The 20,087-nt window shown below is 33.5% G+C and overlaps 3 protein-coding genes across 4 annotated transcripts in view; all 3 read left to right on the top strand.

Moving 5' to 3' along the window:
* LOC105345323 (4-hydroxybenzoate polyprenyltransferase, mitochondrial) overlaps positions 1-20,087 on the top strand; it is a 281,500-nt gene that overhangs the window by 21,107 nt on the left and 240,306 nt on the right. The window lies entirely within an intron of this gene.
* LOC105327704 (uncharacterized) lies at positions 716-8,806 on the top strand. Of its 2 annotated transcripts, XM_066081708.1 has the most exons (6): positions 716-960; positions 2,727-2,874; positions 4,051-4,313; positions 6,429-6,573; positions 7,025-7,182; positions 8,674-8,806. In XM_066081708.1, exons 2-5 carry the CDS (start codon positions 2,763-2,765, stop codon positions 7,171-7,173), a joined length of 669 nt encoding a protein of 222 aa, XP_065937780.1. In that variant the 5' UTR covers positions 716-960; positions 2,727-2,762; the 3' UTR covers positions 7,174-7,182; positions 8,674-8,806. The 2 variants fall into 2 exon arrangements, with proteins under 2 accessions (XP_065937780.1, XP_011426615.3); XM_011428313.4 differs by lacking the exon at positions 8,674-8,806 and having other exon boundaries at positions 722-960; positions 7,025-8,648.
* On the top strand, positions 11,623-14,284 carry LOC105348885 (uncharacterized). Its single transcript, XM_034451252.2, has 4 exons — positions 11,623-12,068; positions 13,023-13,288; positions 13,773-13,917; positions 14,021-14,284. Exons 1-4 carry the CDS (start codon positions 11,963-11,965, stop codon positions 14,161-14,163), a joined length of 660 nt encoding a protein of 219 aa, XP_034307143.2. The 5' UTR covers positions 11,623-11,962; the 3' UTR covers positions 14,164-14,284.

Genomic DNA, 20,087 nt, shown 5'->3' with positions numbered 1-20,087 from the left:
TGGTTTTTGATAGACATGTACAAAATATGTCCCATTAAAAATTTCTGAAAATAAACGATTTAATCATACCCAATGTCCCATTAAAAATTTCTGAAAATAAACGATTTAATCATACCCAATGTCCCATTAAAAATTTCTGAAAATAAACGATTTAATCATACCCAACCTGCATAAAAAAGAATATTTATGCAGAAGGTCGACTCGGGTATACATAACATATTAAGAAGCTTATCATATAATTTTCAGATATGATGCATGTCACATGTGTAAATGACCTTAAACATTTCTATATAGGTCTAAATCAAAAGGAGAGTCAACGACTGAGTTAAAGTACGTTATACTCTGCTGACCTGGGGGGTCTAAATCTGTGCGGTGAAAGGGTGATGTGAAGGAGGGGGGGGGGGGGGGGGGCTCTAAGCACTTACGTGATTACTCATGCATTAGACATACACAGTACTACGAACTGACCTCGTATTGACCTTGTTGACCTGGATTCCGGCCATTACTCGGTCTACAGGCAGTGTCAAAAGTTCATACACGTACATGCATATGTACATGTCTCAATCTTTATGTTTATAAGTTCCATTTTATCTATGATTTTATTCATATTAGGAAAAAAATATCCATTTATATCTAAGCCCAATTTCATGTGAAATTTAATTTAAAAAGAATTTATGATATAGTTAGGGAGGCCTAACTGCAGTGATGGTTTCGTTCGACCACACAATAGGTGACCAGGAATATTGTGATTATCCTATAAAACGGAAACGCCAATTTTTTTATGACGTTGTTTCATTTTATCTCTCAATCTTTCTTCTTCGTATTGTTCATTTTTCTTTTTAAAAGCACTTTGTCTCAATGTCTGATGTCGCTTTGATTCTGTTCGGGTTCGGTGTGCGATATAAATAATGCGATGAAAAAGTCAAGACGGTGTTCAAGACAGTCACAGGTCCATTACTGGTAAGTGACAAGAGTGTCGTTAATTTTTAGCACATGTCTTGATGAGATTTATTTAGAAAAAAAAATTATATCGGGAGCACTTGTCCATATAATGAATGCAGCGGAGAATCTATAGACCCTCTCAATTTATCAGTCTAAAGAAAAGAAAAACGTCAGCTGCTCAGCGCATCATGCTGTTGGACAAAGAGCAGCATCAATTTCTTATTGTCTGACTGTTGACTTTAGAAAGACACATATTTATCTCCCTTCCCTTTTTAGAAAATAATAGGTGCTGGACCTGCCCTTTCTATAGTTAACATTTAATCGATGGAACTGAAAAATTTTATTTGATAAAAACCGATGTATACCGGTAAATACATGTATGTATGTAGACGGGTGTGTATACTCTAAATGCAAAAATCGATTATTGTGTACATGACTACATGTATTCATATTTACATGTTATGATGTATAGACGAATGTCAGACACTTCATTCTTAAGATAAGAGGTACATTTCAGCCCACAAATTCAGACCGTGCATTTAATCAATTCAACACATTGACACAAAAAAAGACATATAATGTTGTATCTCACTCCTCATATGGTAAGTTGTATCATTCTGAATTTCTCCAGAATGAAACAGCATATATAATAAATTTGTAATTTGACTGTGTGTATATGTATATTACTCAAATCTGTTTATACCTCTAAAGGTGGGGTGTGTGTGTCAGAGTTTTGACACATTTGAATCTGATATTTTTTGCATGTTTGGTCCAGTTACTGCTCTAATGGCATCAGTCGCTTTTATAATTAGCTCACCTGAGCCAAACTTGAAAGGCTTATCTGAAAAAAATGTTCGTCGTCTGTCATTGTTTTCTCCATCATTGTTCACTTTTCACATTTTCATCACCTCCAAAAAAACCGGGCCAAGTTCAACCAAACTTGGCACAATTCCAAGGGGAAACAAATCATAATCATGGGCAGAGTAGGGCTTCAATGGAAAGGATTGAATTTTTAAATTGAAATAAAAGGAGAAAAATATCTTTTAAAGTCTTGTTATTTAAAACTGTTACTGAAACAGCAATAGGAGCTCAATGTTTAACTAATGAGAAGATTTATTGAAATTTTTTTGAAAATACAGTTGTCTTGATAATTTGTATCAATTGATATTTCATTTAATAAAAAAGTTACACAGGTGAGTGATGTGGCCATGGGGCCTCTGTTGTTTACATACAGAAAAAAAAATTAAAATGAAATATTTTGAATTACAAGCTATCTTTTTATTGATTTTAATTATTATTAAATCAGGTTTTGCAATTATAGTTATATAAATGAATACACCGATATTATTTACTTAATTAAAGATAGTGATCATTTGTGCTTTTTTTTTCTTTACACATGTTTCGTAAGTGTGATACTTAAAAAGACCTTTCAAAACAAAGTTCCTTTTAAATACTAATGATTTCATGATCAGTCAAATCCAATCAAGGTAAGTTTACTCAAATATAAATTTTAGACATCAGTCTATATACATGGTTAGAACAAACATGAGGTTAACATGCAGCTAGTTAAGTATATACCGGTATGTTGGTAGGAAAAAATACTGAATATAAGAAAGGATAATGAAAATCTGTAAGCTCTTTAATCAAACATGAGTTAATGACACTAAGTATTTCCCTCGGGCAAACCCTCCGATGAAAGATCTAGGTCTAATGAAATAGCTATCCCATCCACAGTCATCGGATAATTGTATGATATTTGATTTACAGGATTATTGTTATTGTAGATAAGAAAAATTGCAAGGTAGTGGATAGACCAAGGGATGCCATTTGAAAGATCTGGGAGATGTTTGGATAGGCTGCTACAGTCCTTGCTTATTTGTTTGTGCGTGCCTGGACATCTTCAACTTGTGGATGCAATGGAAACTGTAGCCTGTAAGTTTTGATTAATAAAGAAGTGAACAAAGAAATATTTTAAAAGTTTTCAATCACATGGAAAGAACAATATATATACTGGTTTATTCATGTATAGATATAGGGGTGTTCCCTAAATTATTGGATTACTGTATAAAAAAATTCTGATAAGAGAGATAACTCTTATTTGGATATCGTACACCTTTAAAGGGAAAAAATATTTCATACTGGTCTGCTTAAATTGTATGTATTTTGGTATAATTATAAATGTGTTTTCTTTTACTGTATTATCACCAAGGCAACCATTGAAGCCAGTTCCGAATGCAACATTAGAATTATTTAAGAAATGAACTCAATATCTACCCAAGTTATACGAGTATAACCTGGGTTGGGGCAGTGTACACTTTATAATCCGTGCTGCGGATTATAAAAACGCGTAAATTGCTCCAACCCAAATTATACAACCTTAACTTGGGTAGAAATTGAGTTCATTCATTATAATTTAATTTTCTGTAATTTACTGTACACATTGAGTGTATTTTACTTATAAAATGATATTAAATCTGTTCAAAATTCCAACATAACATCAGATTGGTATATTTTTTACGTACTACAAGGTGCATTGTGACGTGGGAACCAGGTTATACAAATTTATTTAAATTTTTCTATCCAATCAAATGCTGCGTTACAAACAGAATTAAAATTATATTGAGTTGTTAAATGACTGATTTTTAGTTGTAAAACATAAACTTAACAAAACTTCTAAGTGTTCACCCTGATAAAAAAAATAACAATTAAAAAATTAAGAAGTAATATAATGTGAAATTTTTCAACATTGTTTTATCATCAATAGCAGAGATAGAATAATTAAGACAATAGTGATTAAAATCAAAGTGTTCATGATATCAAGCAAAGGTGTTCATGATATCAAGCAAAGGTGTTCATGATATCAAGCAAAGGTGTTCATGATATCAAGCAAAGGTCAAGGTCTTGGGTCGAAACCAGATGTCAAGATCAATAAGTCAATCTTAACTACCGGTACTTGAAGGTTAAGTGGAAATAGGACACTCAAACGGCAAAGCAAATATATATGTTTTCAAATTGATCATTATACTGGTTGAAAACTGAGAGAGCTTTGGTTCACTGACTATTGCAAAGTGGTAAGTTACTAACACCATTTTCTATTAATGCAAATAGATGAATTTGGAAAGAATTGTACCTCCAGCCCATCATCAGACAGACACTATCAAGGGATTGTCAATGAAAATCGGCAATTGGACATCACCTATGAAGGAAAGACTGTCAATGATTACTGTGCAACCATCTCGTTCAAAGGTGTTGGAGATGGTCCAAGTGTAAGGGACGAGTATAAAGTGTGCGTAACTCCAGTACACTTCAATGATCCGAGTTGTGCTGTGCAATTAAACTTCACAGAGAATGCATCCCTTGATGTTTTTAAGGTATTTTCATAACAAAATATAACATAAGTACAGGAAATACAGGTACTTTTTTTGCATTTTCCTGTACATGTAATCTATCAAATAATACGGGTACTTGCATGTCCGAGAAAGTGTGAAATGCAAACATTAATCACCTTTTGATTTATTTCTGTCAATTTCTGTCGTCATTCATTGATAAAATTACATGTACATTAATTATGAAATTCTTGAATTGCACACAAGTACTTACTAATAGTCGTACTATAAATAATTAAAAAAATTGTACAGTACTATAATCTACTCATGAAAATCTTCAATCTTCAGTTGTATGCCCATGTAACCAGGCACGTAGCATCGTTTTTGAAAGTGGGGGGGCAGACTCATTCAAAAAAAAAATCTTGACAAGCAAAAAAGAAAAAAAGGAAAATTTAAAGTTTCCCAAAATCTTCAAAATTTCACTCCTCATTTCCTTATTTTCATATCAATTTTTAGCTCACCTTGAAAGCTCAAGTGAGCTATTCTGATCACATTTTGTCTGTCGTCGGTCTGTCTGTCCGTAAACTTTTCACATTTTCAACATCTTCTCAAGAACTACTGAGCCAATTTCAACCAAACTTGGCACAAATCATCCTTAGGCAAAGGGGATTCAAATTTGTGAAAATTAAGGGTCACACCCATTTTCAAGGAGAGATAATTAGAAATTAATGAAAAATTTCGAGAAATTTTCAAAAATCTTCTTCTCAAGAACCATAAAGCCAGGAAAGCTGAAACTTGTGTGGAAGCATCCTCAGGTAGTGTAGATTCAAAGTTGTGAAATTCATGACCCCCGGGGGTAGGGTTGGGCCACAATGGGGGGTCGAAGTTTTACATAGGAATATATAGAGTCAATCTTTAAAAATCTTCTTCTCAGAACTAATCAGCCAGGAAAGCTGAAACTTGTGTGGAAGCATCCTAAGGTAGTGTAGATTCCAAGTTGTGAAAATCATGACCCCCGGGGGTAGGGTGGGGCCACAATGGGGGGTCGAAGTTTTACATAGGAATATATAGAGTAAATCTTCAAAAATCTTCTTCTCAGAAACTATCAGCCAGGAAAACTGAAACTCGTGTGGAAGCATCCTCAGGTAGTGTAGATTCCAAGTTGTGAAAATCATGATCCCTGGGGGTAGGGTGGGGCCACAATTGGGGGGGGGGGGGGTGTTAAAGTTTTACATCGGAATATATAGAGTAAATCTTTAAAAATCTTCTTCTCAGAAACTAATCAGCCAGATGATTCTTTATAATTGTTAAGGCTTTGTCTCCAGGACAATTCTTCGGCCTCACAAGAAAGTTCAGAGTTTGATGTAGCTTTTTATCCCATATATAAACAATTGTTAAAGATCTTTTTGAAAACTGCAATACTCAACATGTGATATGACTATAAAATCATCCTGTTAGAAAAGGGACTAATGATTATAAACATAAGAATATCCAGGGGGGAAAATGGATTTTATTTATACAGGATCTACATGTGTTTTTGTACATTGTCGAAAGCGAGGTGGCCCATGGGTCTCTTGTTTACATACTGCCCAAAAAGTGTGGGGGGGGGGGGGCAACTCCATGATAATTAAATTTTTTATATGTAAATTTGTTGCTGCGAGAAAAAGTGGGGGGGGGGGTCCAGGCCGGACCCCCCCCCCCCCCCCCCCCTGGACCCCCTGATGCTACGTGCCTGCATGTAACCAATGTATTCCATTGCTTATACATGTAAGCTTACTACTGTCTGAGTTGCATGTAAACACTTGGGTAAAATTATAGAAAATAATACATGTATACATACAACCAATTCTTGCCAAGGACCATTTCTCCACAGTGCATTGATTGTTACTTCATTTTTCGTACATGTTTTAATGTGTTGATAAAATGATGTACATGTAACAATGCAGCCATGAGAAATGGTCTTTGGCCAGAATTGCTCGTATACAAGGAGGTTTTGCAAACTAGGATGTATGTATAACTAGACTGGTTCAGTTTAATTTATATAACATGAATATGTACATGTACCTCTTTTACGACTTGGCCTACTTATTACATGTATCACCATATCCTCTGAAACACATTTATTTATGATTCATAACATTTTGATTTTTTTTATTGCAGAGTATAGACTGCGTGAACTATAATGTATCCAAATTCTGCGGTGGACAGAAAAACTTGGTCTTCATGGAGTTAAAGGTGCTAAATGAAAGTGAAGTCTCCAGAGCTAACTTCAAACTACTGGTCACTGCAGAGAAGGTTTACATATGTAAGTTTTATTTGCTTAACAAGTCCACAAATGACATTTTTTTTTTTATTCTAAAAATCACATGTTGCATTGTCCGAACCCAGAGAGTATATATCTGCATATACTGTATAATTTGAGGGTTATTTTCACCCCGTGTTATTTTCACCCTTTTATAATTGCAAACAGTTTCGCTTTGTCTTGAATTCACTCAGGCACAGTATGTTTAAAGAGAAGAAAATTGAAACATTGTAATTCGTCCTGTCTTAAATTCTCCTGCTGACAACAAGGGCGAAAGGGTCGAAAATAAAACGAGGGCGAATATATTTCCTTGTATACAGTAAAACTGAAAGCAGTGTAATGGAGAGAAAACCTGTCGGGTCTAAGGATGCACATGTTGATGCAGACCTTGTCTTATAAATGATAATTTAATTGATTGGACTATTTTAATTTGTTGATATAATTTCTTTCTCAGATGAAGATAGTTCAGTGGCAGATTCAGTGGTGTATTATGTTGTGGGGGCAGTCATCGGAGTCATTATTGTGGTTTCCTTTTTTGGAATCAGGAAGTTCTTAGCATCAAGGAGAAAAAAGAGAATGCAAATGCAAAATCAGGGGAATTAAATAATGCGAGTATGAACCACACTGCATGTGTAACGATTTTATTTGCATTTACTGTAAACCAACCTTTATTCACAATGACTTAAGTTTGCAGTTTTCTGGGGCTGTCTGGTTGGCGAGGATTACTTTTCACAACCAAGCCTTTTGTGGATCCATGTTGTTATTACAATTCTTCAATTCTGACTGGATTGCAGCAAGAAATATTCACGATGACAAGGCTCTCAGAAATGTAGCAAAGATTTGTTGGTTTACAGTACTCATTGTTTTGATATATTTAAACCTTAACTTATTGTCAATGTTCAAATATGGTTTTTCTTATTACATGTAGTTGCAAAGTTTTCATGGAAATGCTACCTTTGACACTTCTTTATTTATAGAAAATTTTATTAATCCTTGAAATGCAGTATGGCATTTATACATGAACTTTTTGGCTTGAACCAGTGTTTGTACAATTATGTTTGTTGCATTAAGTGATACAATTTTAATATTCAAATTATTTCTCAAACTGTGTAGGAAGAGTTTAAATTGGTTTTTAGCTCACCTGAGCAGAAAGACAATTAAGTGAATTTTTCTGATCATTATTTGTCCAGCTTTGATTTGTTTGTCAATCCATCTGTAAAATGAGAGAGAGAGAGAGAGAGAGAGAGAGAGAGAGGGAGGGTCAGAATTAAGGAAGGAAAGGGAATATATATGAAAAATTTTCCAAGTTCATGCTATTTAATATTTAAATTGAAAACAATATCAAAGGAAGCCAGTATGGAGTTTATTGTTACCATTATCCCTTTTTAATCAAATGGGGATCACAGTCTGAGAGAGAGAGAAAGAGGGCTCCAATTTTACACTCAGACTTTTATATGAGAATGATAGAGGAATATTAATCCTTTTGATTGGAATTATAGTAAGCTAAAATGAAGATTTACTTCTTTGACCATTATTAGAATGGGCCACAAAAGGGTTTATCATTTTGGGAGGATGTGTGAATTTTTTTTAAATATACAGTGTAATATTAAAACAAGCTAATGTATATATAAGTTTATTGAATTATGACTACATAGATTCTTAAAGTGGTCAAAATGTGGTTCAGATTTTTTACACTGAAATATATAGAGATAAATGAACATGGGTTCCATATAAGCAATTTTATTGGTATAACAAAATCATCTCAATTTTTCAAACAATGACCTTGGAGAGGTACAAGATTGGGGACACAGTGGGGTCCAAGTTTATTGGCTAAAATGCATGTGTATGGAAGAAAAATCTGCAGAATATGATGGCTCATATTTGGTGAATTCAATGAAAAGTATGAAGAATTATGGCATTAAAAATATTATGTCATAGAATACCAGTGGTTTTATCATTGTGCTTACCTTTGTAAAGCTACTTTGGTCAGAGGGAAGCCAGTTGGCCACTTTTGTTCAGGTGAGCAATGTTGCCTGCAGGCCTCTTGTTATATAACATGTAGTACATGTATATGATATAATTGTATTTCTGTTCTTTTTAAAGGTCACAAGTTGTGGCACAAAATGAATTCAACAGGGACACCATTCTCCACTATCAACAAGTTCACTGTTTCAAAAATGATAATTATGAAACTTTTTAAAATATTAATTAATTCAATTACGTTTATGAATACATACTATTACATTATTCATTGAATACATACTATTACGTTATTCATTGACTTATACACTTGATATTGCTTTGGAAGTCATTTTTTGTTACGTAAGCATTTAGTTTACGTTTATGTTTTTGTATTTCAGGGATTTCATCATCTTCACAACGTCAAGGTTTTGTGATTACGGAACTCCACATAAAGTGTGTGGAGTTCCGTAATCACAAAACCTTGACGTTGTGAAGATGGGATTTCATATATACTTGGTAACTTGTTACTTTGATATTATATTGTTTTGAAATGCAAGGGAAGGTTTTTATTGCACACAAGTTTTGTAGCAAAGGAAACATCGATATTACTTTTATGTATGAGATTTGAAATTTTATCTAGTCAGGGACTTTTAACAAAAAAAAAACTTTACACAATTTATTATGAACTTGGCATATCATGTTAATATTGTTTTTATCCTTTTATGATTCTTGTTGTGTTTTATATCATGAAAATTGTACTCCAGAATTTCATGATTCTGTGTACCTGATTATGGTTTTTTTTATTGTAAAAGATGAAATATTTCAATTAAATGTATCATTTATTTTGATTAATGGTTGTTTTTTTTCAAATAATTATTTATGTTACATTTAAATAAGGAATAGGGAATTTGTTTTTCAAATATTTACATTTCTTTGCTTGCATGAGCTTTATATGGTATATGCATGATCATAATGATCACGATTAAAACTATTCCCACTAAATAAATCATACATTTAGGTTTAAAGAATGTTTCAGGCAGTGACCTATGGTATAATTTGTAGGGCAAGTGTCAAGGTCATATTACATGGACCACACAAAATTCCTTTTTTAAAAGATGTACACTCTCATCTTATCCTGGTCTGCCTTATACTTCACATAAACAGAACTTTTTGATGAATGTGTGCAGTAACTTTGAACTAAGTCAATGTGAAGGTCATTGCGGATCTAATTTCTTAATGATCCAGTTTTAGGCCATAGGTTATTTTCCCTTTGCTTGATCTTGCTCAGATTGAAGAAAAAAATGTCTGTATGTAAGGGGCAATAACACTGAATCAAAAGTTCTATGCCAGCTGGTCAAGGTAAAAGTCAAAGCAAAGTTCTCTGAAATGCTAGATATCCTAATATCCAAATTTTTGATCGGGGCCCTTTGAAATGGGCTCCATCTCGAAGATGTCTAGTATACTAATGAAAAGAAACTGTCAACCTATTTCAACATTAGAAATTAATTCAATTTGTATGTTTATATGCATTTTGGAATTACTGAAAACTGATAATGATCTGATATGTGAAAACGATACAGTATTAAAGCGCAAAACAAAGGCCGGGATTGGTCAAGAGCAGAAGATTGGTTTAATTTTATTATGTATGATCAACACCGATTATTTCTTTAAAATTTGAATACAGTAAGGACATGTATTATTTAAATTAAGAGTTTTTTTTATGCATTTTGATTTTGGTAAAATATTACAAAGAACACATAGATATACACATACATTTTTTTATATTTACCTATATATAGGTTGTTTGAGGGGGGACTCCTTAAAATTATATTTTCTATTTGTAAATTTAAGAAATTCAAAAATGTTTGTTGCGAGAAAAGGAAAAAAACTGCCTTCTCCCGATGCTACATGTCTGCCATTCCCTAATTGAGTTTCCTGGAACCAAACCGATCGAGTGTCATTTTACCCTTTTATGGCCCGAAAAATATGAGTACCCTTTTAATAAGATAGCCCACTGACTTAGCGGATCCAGAGGTATTTTCTCGAGGATGAGCGAGGGATAATTTTGCTTGCCGGGTGGAGGGGGGTGTCTGAGGCCTATTTTGAAGAAATTTGGTACGTGAATATAATATAATAAGAGTTTGAATTGTTTAAATGGGTCTCACCGAATCCCCCTCTTGCATTCTCTAACGACACATATACATGTACTCATAAAAAGGTTTTTACGAATTTATCAAAATGGTTAAATACTACAATCTAAATAACTCGGGTACAATAGGATCGTTAAACACAGAGAGAGAGAACGAAAGAGAGAAAGACATTTAAACAACTACATGGAGAAGGGCAATACATCAAGAAGTTATAACTATATAAAGAAACCTTAGATTAGGAACAGCATCACAATTAATGATAAGGAAAGGGAAGACGTGCAAAGAAACACACCAGGTAACATTTTTCAACGTAATCATCCGAGTACTTTTCATGTCGTTTGCAACGACAAATTCCCATAGATTTTCTGGGGGGTTTTTTTGACTGTGTATTGGAATATCTTTTTTTATGTAAAGTATCGAATTTGACACATAAAAGGCCACCTGGTCACTCTGCTGTTACATGGCCTGTGAAAATTAACTGAAAATAGTATAAAAAATTTTATATAGGGGCCTTTATATTTGGTAATTTGTAAATAAATTTTCAATGTGTTTAAGATCATAAGGATATTATACTTACCTGGTCATTATTCTCCGCCGGTGATGTATGCGTTGCCGCTAACGGACCTTTACTATCTTGAGCAGTATATCGATTAAATACAGTTGAGTTTAACCCAAGGATTTTTTTTTTTCATTCACTAACAAGCAAAGAAGGTATAGAATTGTAGTAGATATCAAATAATTATTAAACAGACATAACACAGGTAACTGGAAACTCTATATTACATGTACGAGCGAAGCAAGCGAAGGTAAAAGTTACCGCCACCAACCCCCCCCCCCCCCCTTTTTCCCCCGGAATTTTTATTGGGGGGGGGGTCTACTTGTATAATTTTTATTTAAAATTGGCCGTTTTGAATCCCCCCAAGAAAGATAACTCTGATCCACATCGGACATTGTGTTCATTATAGTGGAATAATTAATATTGACCTTGGAAGTAGGTGCATTATTCAGTAACGACTTCGACATCGCCCGGAGTTGTCTCTCCTTGCGAGGTCATCCTGAGGTTAAGTAAATCGTCTGGTGCTTATTTTCATTTTTGTTCGGGACGGGAAAATAGTTTGAGGATTTGTGGCCTATTTAAATCAAATTGGAATATATAATTAATTCGTTGCATTAATCAGTTGTTAATGTATACACGTTTTTAAATATTTGATATTGCAGAATATGTGTGATTGAAGAAAGCTAGAAGATTTGGAATAAGTAGCGGGACATTATATATAGTGATGACTGTTGGAAGCCCCAAAAGATGTGCTGGTTGGGTGTTACTATCCTCTGTGATTTGTTTGTACATGTATGTGCATCCAGTGGAGGCAGTGGAAACTGTGTCTTGTGAGTTGTTGAAAATAAGAGCTAGGCCCATGGGCCTCATTGCTCACCTGAACATAATGTTTATTTCTTTGTCAAACTAATTTGATCTTTCTTTGCCTTAATATACCGTATATTTTTATAATAATACAGCTGTACTATTTATATATTAACTTATATCACCCAATATCCAACGAAACTTTAATCATTACACGGAAGTGTCTTTCCCTAACCCCACAACTAACTCAACTCTGAAATTATCAAAATATGTTGCATCTATTTTATTTTCATAATGTACGGCAACTCTCATAGCTTATTTAGAATCTTTACAAAAGTAACAAATCTATGATTTTTCACTTAGACATTAAACAAAAAGTTGGCATATAAAATGAATATCTTTGTGTTGTTCTTTTGAGATATTAAAATAATATGTTATGACATTTCAACTGCATCATATTAATAAATAGGCATTATTATTATTGTGTTGTAGCATTATATTTTTAAATTATTGAGAATGTCATAAAATGTATTTAATTATGATTGAATAATTTGACAGACAGTAGCCAAGTTAAGACCACTTGCTCTACGTTAATATGTACACTCAATTTAAATATATTGAATCAACTAAACATTTTTTTTAAATTTAAAATGAATCCAAGATAAATTTGGGAACCATGAATTGCTGCGAAAAAAATCATTGCGATACAACATTATCGCAATAATTTTTTTTTTACTTTTACTGAAATTGAATGCATAAAAAAGAAAACAATGAAAATTATTATTAATACCTTTAGCTAGAAAATAGTTGCAACAAAATAAAGAGTTTTATAATGGATAAAAGATAAAATTGAAAATCATATCTGTTTTCATCTAGTACCATATACATATCAAATAACTCTTGAATGATTTATCTCTGATTTCTAAACTATCCTAACAAAGCCATTGATAAATATTTCTCTCTTTTTTCATAAATACTAGATGAATTTGGGAGGAACTGTACTAAGTCTTCAAGATTATTCGAGCGCCATTATCATGGAGATGTCAATGAAACTCGACAATTTGATGTCACATATAAAGGAAGGGCTCTCAAATATATCTGTGCAAACATAGGCTTCAAAGGTTCTGGGAAGGGTGAAAGCCTCAGGGATGAATATAAAGTGTGTGTAACACCAATATACTTCAACGACCCAGGTTGTGCTGTGCAACTTAACTTTACTGAAAATGTGTCCGCTAAAACTTTTCAGGTATTGTGTGAAATTATATTACTTGCACACATATTTTTTTGATTCATGGATATGTTTTATGGCAGTGATATACATTTCATTTTCATTACACGACCGTCAATCCTTGAATGACGTAATGCAATACATTTGTCCTCACCCTGTTTATTGCATTTGATAGTAAACATTGACAACAGTGTGAATGTAGATTAGTGTCTAATAGTATGACAGAAGAATTAGAGATTTAGTTGGTTTATGTATCTGAATAAATTTGGTTGATGTATCTGAAGAATCTCATTGGCTTACCTGAGTTAACGAAATCATCTTTGGATGATAATAGTTAAGTATCTTTCATATGAAAGAACCTTTTCAGTGGAGATTCATAAACTTTTAATCTGTTACTAGTATTAAGGTGAAATATGTGGCACATTGGCCTCTTCTTATTTTTAGCCTGGATTTTTTATCACGTGAAACATGTTTTGATTCATATTTTCTTTTCTTTTTTCAGACTATAGATTGCCTAAACAATAATGTAACAAAGTTTTGTAATGGACAAAATAAATATCTTCACATTGACTTTGAGTTTTTAAATGAAAATGAACGCTTTAAAGCCAACTTCAAACTCCGTGTCACAGCTGAAAAGGTGTACAAATGTAAGTTTGGTTTCCTTAAAAATCAATGGTGTTGCACACATCATAATTGTACAATAACTGAGCAGGCTGATACAAATTAATTTGTTGATGTTTTTATTTTCAGACGAAGAGAGTTCAGATGCACTGGTGTATGGAATTGTGGGAGGTGTTATAACAGCCCTCATTGTCGTTATAATCGCTGGAGTAGCAGAGTTTATATCCAGAAGTCTTAAACGAAGAAGAAGGATGCAAAATAGGAGGATGTAAGGAATGACTAACTCCTCTACCAAAATTGTGAAAGTCATGGCCCCTGGGTCAGGGGTTCAGGACATGTGGGGTGGGGGCAATATAGTGTTAATGCATATATTGTTTAAAAATCTTTTCTATTCTCACAATCAGGTTTACCAGGAATTCCTCTACTAAAATTTTAAATTTCATGTCCCCTGGAGTATGGGTTTTGACTCTAGGGCAGGGCCAAAATGGATGTATAGGAGAAATGCATATAATATTTAAAAATTATTTTCTTTATTCCCACACACCTGAAATGAAAACTGAATTCATGATTTTGTAGACCAGATATTTAAGGTTTTCACCAAAATTATAGGTTTCATAGTTCTTTTTTGAAAGATTTCAGGCAGGGACGTGGTCGTCATTACAGATTTATAAATTTTCTACTCCAGAATGAAAACTAATTAAATGCATATATGAGTCTCCTCGACAAGTTTGTGTATGGGTTATATGCTACCCAGGTGACCGTTAAGGCCAATTGGCCTCTTGTTTAATATAAATTCAAATACTTTATACACAAGAATTTATTGTTATCTATTGAACATCCTTTTGATATACAGTTTATAATTTAATTTTTTGAGTTATAGTGTTACAGAAGCACTTGGTTGACGATTTTGTTTTTAGGTGCATTCACTTTGTCTGCTTGTTTACTGATTACGTTGATATTATATTTCACGAAATGAAAAGGGAATGTTTATATTTTATGTAAGTGTGGCATGGTATATATCAAACATAAATAAAAATGTTGATGTGTGCTTTACTAGTAATTTTTTTTTTGTCGGGGATTTTTATCAAACGTTAAATAAATTTTTCCCCAATAAACTTGGCTGGTCATTTTTGTATTAATTTATTAGGGTTTCCGTTTTCAACGGAAAACCCTTCTATTATTCTACTGTTTCTTCTTCTTCTTATTTTTTTCCCGCGAATTTTGTGTCGGCCATTTCTCAAACATTGTTTGTCTGATTCTTATGAAACTAATTCAGGGTATGTAGATAATATTAAGGTCTAAAAACTGATTTTTCAAATTTTTTAAAAATTTACTTCCGGTTATGAGTTATTGCCCTTTAATTGAACAAGAGGCCCATGAGGCCACATCGCTCACCTGAGCAACAATGGGCGTTCAAAAGATATTGTGTCATATGGCCATCGGTAGAATAACAAAAAAATAAATATTGTAAAGTATTCGAATTTTACACTTACTTTGCATACACGTTATCTTTGACATTGTTCCTTCATGAAATACTGTTTTTACACAGAATAAGAAAATATAATAGATAGCATATAAGATATAGAACTAAATATTTGGTAGGGGTACACTGTTATATAACTTCTAATTCCCTGTATTTTCGTTGTGCCCCCCCCCCCCTCACTTAATAAAGCGATCAAAATATATGAGAGCATATAGGTACATTTTCTTCCTCAACTACTTACTAGTTATTGTATTTTTTTTTTTAAATATAATAGTTATTGTATTTTATCAAAAAATCCTACATGTATATATGTGAAGAAGAAAATTGCACCTCAATGCGCTCAATTTCTCAAATTAAAAATATTCAACAATTTAATTTGTCTTCTCCATTATGATTAAATGACTGTTGTTTACCTCGCGTAAATTCGTGACTTTTATAATTTTACTCACACTTGATTGATGAATACACTGGAATGAAAAAAGTTGTCACGTGACATGTTAAAGAGCCATAAAAATCAATTTTACCGTATTGACAGGAACATCACTCTAATTTACTATGGCCCACCCATTATTTTCATTTTTATTCAAAAATAACAAATGGCTACAAACCAGGATAATTTTCCGCTGTGATATTTTCTTAGGAATAGCGATAATTCTTTTATCCCCGCAACAGAAATGTGTCGGAACTATGGAAACTGTTTTAACAATGTCGTTTTTATTTACTCACATTTCACATTACTGTGGAATCATTAATATTCGTGGTGGCTCAATTTTCGTGGTATTCGTGGGTAGTCCTCTCTCACGAATTTAAATCCTCAACGAAAACAAATTTAGAAAGAGTTATCTTTGTTACTGAAACAGTAACCGACGCATCCACGAAATTACATCCCCTTGAATGAACAAAAAATTCACAATCCACGTAAATTGGCCCCCACGAATTTAAATGATTCCACATTATTCATTGTATAAAGAGGGGGCCCCAGAGAGAAGTTATATACAGCATATCATTCTTTAATTTTTTTGTGTACAAGTATTTAACATACTCTAACTCCTATAGAATTTCTAATGATCAACCAAAAGAGCGTCAATCGTAGAATTATAAGCAAGATGAGCTCAAAATTTTGCTACGTTTGAGTCATATTTTGTTCACATGAGTTTATTACATTCAGCTTAAGATTTTTAACTTGGTATTTCCTATTCGGCATTTAAAATGGGAAAAAATGAATGGCCTCAGATCTGTGTACAAATATAGAATTGTGAGCAAATCTGTATCTTGCTTATAAATCGAAGCTTAACACTCAAATATGGTAAGTAAATAGAAATTGTAAACAATTAAACACAAGAAACATGCACTATAACAAATAAGGAACACAATTTATTTTTCAAAATGAATCATATACATGTATATATACCTACATATTTCCGTCGGCGATATTAAACGCTATTTAAACTGCATGAATAAACTCGAGAAAATGCCGAGCATCTCAACAAAACATCATATTGCATTATTCTACCATTACGCAAAAGATGATACCGAATTACCGATAGCCTGATTGAATTGCATTTTAGTTCTTTCTTAATACATCAGATGTTGCTTAATTTGCGCAGGTAAACAGTAAACTGTTTGATTTACCGAAGTCTCTGTTTGATTTGATACGTAAAAATCAGGAAATACAAGCGACAGTTCCCAGGTTAACGCAAAGCATAAATGAAAACGAAACGAAAATCACAACATGCTAACACCACCGTCATATGTGAAAACTGTCAACGCATTGAAATATTTAGCCTCAATTTACTTCACAAAATCGGCACCAATGTATATTGCATGTTTCAAAGATTCCCTTCGTACACGAACTGTTGCACAACAAACAAATTCATCATGTCAGATCGACCCGTTTATAATATAGTGTCATGGCTGCTTTAAACAAAGAACCTCGTTTTAGAATTATGGAATACGAGTCAAGGTAAAATGGGTAAGCAAACCCGGGCCGGGGCAAAATAAAAGCCGGGGCAGATCGGCAATCGTCAATTCCAATTACGCATTATTTCGCAGCAATATTTACAGCGAATACAAATATACTGGTCAGTAAATATCTTGAAATTTTAATGAGATTGGCAGATTAATAACTGTCAATCTTTTGTTTTGCCCATGTCACAGATTTTCGAGCGGAATTAATTACAATTTATATTTACTGTAAGACAAAGACTAAGACAATATTTTACATTGTTTTTACATATTTAATATAGTTTGAATCAATACATGTAGAAAGTAATTGTCCTAGTATGGGAACTGGTAAGGTCCTCCACTGTTGTCTATTGTCACTTGGTCTTAACAAGAATGGACTGGTGAGGTCCTCCAATGGACAATGTTCTCTACTGGCCACTTGGTCTACACAAGACGTCACCAATATTCGGCCACCATCGATGAAATTGGTTTACACAATAGATGGAACAAGGAACCTGCGCCAACATAGTACACAAACACATTAAGTACATAACAAAAGCAACTGTGGCTTTTACACCAATACGCACCATACTTTACTTACAGGCTATACGGTCACGAATGACACTCTTAGCATAGACGCTTATTACACACAAAATACTGATATACAGTCTTACAGAAGACTTACTATAAAGCATGTTAGCTTTTACACTCACAAAATTCTAACTCATTACTTAAATGCAGTGTTGCATAATACTACTCATGACTACAAAAGGAATATGACTATAATAGTCCGCCATACTTATAATAGATTCAAACATGTGTATCTAAACATAGACATTTAAATTCAAACGTAACAAATAAGCATAAAACGATTGGAATATCATGACTGGGTGTTTTAGAACAGTAATGAACGAAATGACGATAAAATTGACAATTAATAAACCTCACCTCAGAAAAAGCCAGTACCAGGTTCACTTCAGAGTTAGCACACAGCTATTTCAATTAACAAAATACATAGTGACTGGATGGTATGCACGAGAGAAGTATAAGAACGTCCTTCCCTCTGGACTGCCGCGTCCAAACTGATACTGCACGGACTGGCGGGTTTAAGGCCCGGTGAACTGAGGTTCAATATGGGTATTTACAAATACGTATGACTAAAACACTAAGGGGCTCACCACGGGATATGTGGTAAAGTTAAAATACGAAACTAAATATATACAATGATGAATTTTAATGTGACAGCCCTGGCCCTGTCATGCCTACCCATATTACCAAGACTCATGGATGCTATAACTTGCTTGAAACACGCCTTTTCTTTCTTATTATTTTCGTAATAACTCAGATTTGAAACAGAATTGGCCCATAATTTTTGCAATTTATATTTTCCTTTCCATAAGGATTACTTATGCTAAATAACATTGAATTTAACTCAGTAGGTCTTGAGAAAATTTTTAAAAATGCACCCCCCTTTTTTTACAGTTTCGATGTTTTCTCTGTTTTGAATGAAGATCTGTCTTTCATTTTTGCAATTTATATTTGCCTTCCCATAAGAATGCTTTGAGCCAAATTTGGTTGAACTTGGTTAAGTGGTTTTAGAGAAGAAGTTCAAAATGTGAAAAGTTTACAGACGGTCAGACAGACGGACGGACAAATGGTCGACGGACAAAATGTGATCAGCTGAATAGCTCATTTGAGCTTTCAGCTCAGGTGAGCTAAAAATGGGGGGTCTTTTGTCCAGAGTTGATATCGGGAACTACACAAGATAGATGCATGAAATTTAGCAAAATTGTAGGTAACATTTTATAGTTTTGCTGGCATGAACATTTTGGCAAAATCTTTTTTAGTTTGTGAGCTATTTGCCGGTAAAGTATAAGGTTTTTTGGGGTCTGAAATTGTGTTGCTTTTTGTATAATAACCTCTAAACTAAAAATATTTTGTTAAAACATATAGAACAAAAGTTGTTTAGAATAACGAGAGCTTTCATTTAAAATTAAGAAAAAGGGCTGGCCACTATAATTAGGGGTCAGCAGTTCATACACTTTTTTTCTGATAGCTAAAATCGTTTTCATTTTATAAAAAAAAATAATTCAATTAATTTTATTATATTAAATATTGTCATTTGGTATCAAATTAAACAAGTTCTGTGCTATATTTTTTTTTCAAATTTCATAAAACAAATATGTGAGAATCGTACACGAACGAGTTTATATGTCTACATAGACACACAAGCGAACAAATGCCGTTTTAAGGCCCAGGCATTTACTGCATTAAATTGTGTTGCGTCTTAGATAAATTGTTGTGATTCCATTTCATTTTTTTTCATCTATATCATTTATGAATTTAATGAACACACACAACTACTTATTTTAAACGTTCTATGTGCAACTATTTGTCGCCCCCCCCCCCTGTTTGTAACCCCCGCGCGCGCCGAATGTAAATCGTAACGAACGGCATTGTAGAAAAGAGAAGTTGTGTATTCTTTCGGTGTACACATGTATTTTCAATTTACTGTGAAACATATGAACATGCACAGGGAACAATACTACATATTTGTTTAAGGAGGATATTGTAGTGTTTGTGGACTCGTTACCCGTACGGGCTATCTATTAGCCCGTGACGTCACCACGCGGGGAATCTGCACGAGCGAGGATTCTACCGCATGCAGCCAGCGAGTGAAGACGTAGGACATGTGCTAGACGCGGCGACAGGCAAGTCCAGCAGCAACCCACGGATATCATCAGTGATAGTGACTGAGAAATACTATAT

Source organism: Magallana gigas, chromosome 4, assembly GCF_963853765.1.
Source record: "Magallana gigas chromosome 4, xbMagGiga1.1, whole genome shotgun sequence".
NCBI classification, from domain to species: Eukaryota; Metazoa; Mollusca; class Bivalvia; order Ostreida; family Ostreidae; genus Magallana; species Magallana gigas.
The sequence above is the reverse complement of the archived record's forward strand: the minus strand, read 5'-3'. Positions and strand labels throughout refer to the sequence as shown.